General features: G+C 47.1%; 1 protein-coding gene across 4 annotated transcripts in view; it reads right to left on the bottom strand.

The window, feature by feature from the left end:
• STEAP2 (STEAP2 metalloreductase) overlaps positions 1–5,659 on the bottom strand; it is a 24,239-nt gene that overhangs the window by 13,694 nt on the left and 4,886 nt on the right. For all 4 annotated transcript variants that reach the window (XM_019532928.1, XM_019532953.1, XM_019532946.1 and 1 more), the window contains exon 3: positions 4,042–4,569. In XM_019532928.1, the coding sequence (XP_019388473.1) occupies positions 4,042–4,569 (528 nt within the window). The remainder of the gene's footprint in view (positions 1–4,041; positions 4,570–5,659) is intronic.

Raw genomic sequence — 5,659 nt, 5'->3', positions numbered from 1 at the left:
CGGCCTTGGTGAGGCCACAGCTGGAGTACTGCGTCCAGTTTTGGGCTCCACAATTCAAAAAGGATGTGGAGAAGCTTGAGAGAGAGTCCAGAAAGCTGATGACATACTGGGATGCATTGGTAGGCGTGTTGCCGGTAGGTCAAAGGAAGCAATTATTCCCCTCTATTCAGCACTGGTGAGGCCATATCTAGAGTACTGTGTTCAGTTTTGAGCATCCCACCACAGAAAAGATGTGGACAAATTGAAGAGTCCAACAGAGAGCTACAAAAATGATGAGGGGACTGGGGGAAGTGACCTTATGAGGAAAGGCTGAGGGAACTGGGCTTATTTAGTCTAGAGAAGATGTAGGGGGATTTAATAGAAGCCTTCAGCTACCTGAAGTGGGGTTTGAAAGAGGATGGAGTTAGACTGGGGTGAGCAAAATGCGGCCCGGGGGCCAGATGTGGCCCACCAGGCCATTCTATCCAGCCCACAGGGCCCCTAAAAAAATTTAGAAAGTTAATATTAATCTGCCCTGGGCTGACTGTCACACGGCCCTCAATGGCTTGCCAAAACTCAGTAAGCGGCCCTCTGCCCAAAATAATTGCCCACCCCTGAGTTAGACTGTTCTCAGTGATGGCAGATGACAGAACAAGGAGCAGTGGTCTCAAGTTACAGCAAGAGAAGTTTAGGTTAGATATTAGGAAGACTTTTCTCACGATGAGGGTAACAAAGCACTTGAACAGGTCACCCAGAGAGGTGTTGGAAGCTCCATCCTTAGAGGTTTTCAAAACCTGGCTAGACAATGCTTTGGCTGGGATGATCTAGTTGGGGATTGTCCGACTTTGTGCAGGGGGCTGGACTAAGTGACCTCCTGAGATCCCTTCTAACTCTAACTTTCTATGACTCTAACCCAGGGGCAGGCAATTATTTTGGGCAGAGAGCCGCTTACCAAGTTTTGGCAAGCTGTCGAGGGCCAGATGAGTAGCCCCGTCTTTTGACAGGCGCCCTGGACCTAGTTGCCATCTTGGGACCAGAAGTTCTGCCCCTTAACCCCCAACCTTTGCCACAAGAAGTCCCTCTCCTTGCCCCTGGAAGTACTTGTTTCAACAAGGGGTTTTGCAATCTCAGAACCAGAAAAATACCAAATTATATTCTAAAAAAAAAAAAAACAAAAAACCCAAAGATCTACAATATTCATTAATTTGATTTAAAAAAAAAAAAAATCTTTTTTGTCCCAATTTACTTGTGTTTGTACACAGAAGTGATTGCACAATAGCTTAAAATTAAGTCTTCTTCTTGTAAATTGTGGGGGTATGAGGGGGCTGTGGCAGGGTATGTGTGGATATTTGGGCCGTGGGTAGGCAGATACTTCTGGGTGGGGGTGGGGGCTGGTCTGGCTTTTCCCCTGACTCCTGCTGGCTTCCCCTGGATCCTACTGCCCCTGGGTCTTGTCAGCTCTGGCCCACAGGCCATATTTTGCCCACCCCTATTCTAACCTTTCTTTCCACGTGTGCATCCAACCCTTTATTTTGTTCCATTATTTTGCTTTCATTGCCTTAGTTTCTTTTAATTCTGCCCTATTACATCGGTCTGCTGTACAAATTCTATTTGCTGAAAGGAAATGCTACTTTATGAAACCTCAGTTTTAACTGGAAAAGCAGACCTTTGTCTGCTAGATGACTATTTGGCCAGAGATTGTTTTGGGCATAATTAAACCAACTGCTGCTGGGTATGGCGAGTCAGTAACTGTTGCCAGTAACTGGAGTACACAGATCATAGCAACTTTTTTTTTTTTTTTTTTAAACTTATAGCATGAAAATTTTGACCCTCTAAGTTTTCATCTCTCAAGCAAACCTAGTAGGAACTAGAGATGGAAACAGCTAATCAACAATTATATTTATACCGTTTACCATTTAGCAACTCCTGGCAGGAATGGCCCCGGTCCTGGCCCCTTGTGTCTTTACTGCACGCCTAGGGCTGCGTGGGCCTCAGGCAGGAGAGTCACAGGCAGGGAGCTATGGGTGCAGCTGAGCTGCAGAGCCCCCACGGACAAGGGCTGGGGCTGTGGACAGAGCCAGGGCTGCAGACCTCTTCTGTGCCCAGATCCTATCACCATGAGGAAGAAGGGAGGGAGGGAGTTGCCAGGCCCCCCACAGGAGTCAGGCGGGGCCTTCCAACCACAGCAGCAAGACTTGTGGCTCTGCAGTGAGTCTGCCCAGCTCCCCTGCAGTGGCGGGTCCCAGGCAGTGTAACAGGCTCCCTGAGCTTCCCAGTGCGCTTGTGCCACTGTGGCCTGGACCTGGAAGGCCTCTTTGCATTGCCGAGCCAGGCCCTCCCCAGCTCACCCTGGTGGAAGGGGAGGTCCAGTCCCAGCAGTGTAGCCTCTGCTGGGCACACTGCATCCTTCCCCCACCTGCCTGTGGTGCTGGGGCCAACACAGTGTCTGGCCTAGCCCTAAGGTGGGGCTGAGCAAGCAGCTGGCTCAGCCCGAGGAGGCGCTGCAACAGCTGGGAGCAGGCGACACTGGGATTGAGCAGTTGCTGCTGGCCAATCCTGCAGCAAGTGCAGCTCCAGGGTGTTCCTGAGGGCCGGCAGCACAGCAGCTGCAACCTGGGAAATGGTTGTTGCAGCCCTTTTATTCCCCCCAGGATCTCTGCTGGGCTACCCTGCTGCATTGCTGCTCCTCAGGAAAGTACAGTGAGCGTGACCCCACAGTGAGGGGTCAGCAGCAGCCTCAGACCCGATGCCACCTGCTCCAGCTTTCATGGGTGCCTTTTTAGGCTGAGCCAGCCATGCACTCAACCCCACCTCAGGGCTGGATCAGGCCACGCACAGCCCCAGCGCCACAGGCGGGAGGAGGAAAAACACAGTGTGCCTAGCAGAGGCTGTCTCAGTGGTACTGGACCCTCCCCTTGCCATGAGGCAAGGTGGGAAGGACCCAGCCTGAGAGCATGGAGGAGCCTTCCAGGTCTGGGCTGTTGTAGCACAGGCACGGCAGGAGGTGCAGGAAGCCTGTTGCCCTGCCACGGAGGGGGGGGCACGAGGGGGGGGGCAGGACAGACCCACTGTGGGGCTAAGAGTCTCACTGCTGTGGTGGGGAAGGCCCCGCCCAACCCCTCTGGGGGGCCCTGGCACTTCCCTCCCTCCCCATGGCAGTAAGTTCCAGGCACAAGAGAGGTATGCAGCCCTGGCTCCATCTGCAGCCCCTGCCCATGGGGGCAAGGGGTAGCTGTGACTCTACAGCAGGGTAGTGCCCCTAGTGGCTTGGCTACTCCCGCCACCCTCTGCCCATGGCTCCCCACCAGTGGCCTAGGACCCGTGCAGCACTGGGTGTACAGTGAAGAAGGGGCTGGGGCTATTTTAGCCATAGGTCACTAAAATAGGCATGTGCTATCAGTTAACTGTTTAATTGCTATGATTAGGAGGTTAAATGGAGAATTTTTTAAAATGGTATTTACACTCCTAGTAGGAACACACATTTTCTTGGGATAATCCTGTTTTACATTGCTATGTAGTGCAGTTATGAACCATTAAATAACCGGCATGTAGCAAAAGTGGCCACAATTCAGTAGAGGATTTAAGTAATCACTTTATAGAGCTTTTGTATGTGTATACACAATCCATGCTTAAAGCTTCTACATATAAATAAGGACATGCGCACCATGAAAATGGTAGGGAAACAACTTAATGTTTTTATTTGCTTTTTAAATACTGTTGGGTTCTTAGATACCAAGATGACAAATTTTAGCTACTAAAAGAGCTCCTTTGATTTTGTCTTTTCTCTCAACCCCTTTTGGAATGGGTGATGTGCATCCCCTACGGGAAAAAGGAACAGATCTTTAACTTTTCCTGCTGTGGGGACCTAGTTGTGACTGGTATCACATGAGACATTCATCAGGATGGCTACTTGTATCCTCCTTCCCCACTGGGCAACAATCAGTCAAAACACAGACCTACAAATTTGTCCTTCTATAAAATGCATTCAAACATACTGGTATAGGTCAGAAACACAACCAACTAACACCACTTTAATTATATAAAAAAATGGGTCTGTCTTACCTGCTGATAAGCCATATTGAGAAACAAATATCGTTCTGACCTCCTCATAGGTAAGCAGAGGCTGTAAGCCACATGTACCGTAGCAAAGAAAAAACTGAGTAGACCAAGCTGCTTTCTACACTGCAACCAACTCTCCAGCCAAGCAGGAAATCGCCTATATTTTGTGCCATAGTAAAGCTGATAAGCAGCTGCCAGGAGTCCTGATAAATACACCAGAGACAACAACGTGATAGCAACAACTGGTAAAGTCTTGTTCACAATCTCAATGGGAATCTTGTAAAAGTCACTCTGCTGATTTCTCACATATGGATGTATCACATCTCTGATGAAGGAGTAGATGAAGAAAAAAGTAGCCAGGCTAATAGACAACACTACTGGCCCTTTCCACAGTGTGAACAGTCGTAGAGGTAAGTTTTCAATCCCCCTTGATGCTGACAATGCTCCCAAATCAATGGGAATAAAATTCAACTGACGAGCAAGTTCAATGACTTGATGGCGAGCCTGTACATTGTTACTGCATATATAGACCTGTTGGAAAAGTCAAGTTAATTATCTGTAGTCATAGAGATGCCTTTAAAAATGAAAATCAACAATTTCCAGGCATGCAAGCTCAAATCAGAGTACTAACATTCAAACTACTCATCACCATCACAAGACACAACTTCAGAGGAAAACTGGAACAAAAAAAATCCCTAAACAATTCAAGTCAAAGTAAAGCAAACTGATTTAGTGACAAAATTACCTGAACAAAAATGATATTTCCCCTCAGTTAATATAAGCTAACTGCAAGATGCCTACTATTTACCACACTAAAATGTCTGCCAGATTAGAAGAAACCTAAAGGGTTATATTTAAAATTATCACTCAAATAAGTGACTCCCTTCTTTACCTTAATATAAGAAGCTTACCTGATGGCCCCAGTACAAACACAACAGCAACAAAAAACAGTGCAGAAGACATATCTGACCTCTCTTTTTTAATTAATCATATTTTAAACAATGATTTGATTTGACAGCCAACTCCCAGAAGAGTATGTTTGAATCACTGGGGCTTTAAAAGCAAAAGAATATCCCCCTCCCCAACCATCTATGCAGAACCTAAGAGTTAGTTCATTATGTAGAGAAAGAAAGGTGCTGTTTTAAAGCTCTGTATTTTTGTCTTTTATCATCTACATTTGTATACTTTGCCCAGCACTGTTTTTCTCTGATCACCTTTTATGACCATTTATTATCAGCGCTGAACCCACCTTCAACGGAATCCCGATGAGAAGAAAAAAAAGTTACCTACTGACAGTTCTAGTCTGGAAACTGGCTTCTAAAAAAAGGCATACATGGGGGTCTATTTTTATATTATCAGACTAAATTCCACATAAGATGTTCTCAGTTTAATAAAAGGATGCTTGTTTTCTAAGTGCCAAACTTGAAGAGTCAACCTGGGCACTGAGAGTCATGCTAAGTTTCATAGTTTGTAGGGTCGGAAGGGACCTGAGCAGATCACCTAGTCCGACCCCCTGCCATGGCGGAAAAGAATACTGGGGTCAAATGACCCCAGCAAGATGTTCATCTAACCTCCTCTTAAACACCCCCAGGGTAGGAGCCTGCACCACTTCTCTTGGAAG

Source organism: Crocodylus porosus, unplaced genomic scaffold (genome assembly GCF_001723895.1).
Source record: "Crocodylus porosus isolate Cpor-Errol unplaced genomic scaffold, CroPor_comp1, whole genome shotgun sequence".
Classification (NCBI taxonomy): domain Eukaryota; kingdom Metazoa; phylum Chordata; order Crocodylia; family Crocodylidae; genus Crocodylus; species Crocodylus porosus.
This window is presented reverse-complemented; position numbering and strand designations above follow the sequence as displayed.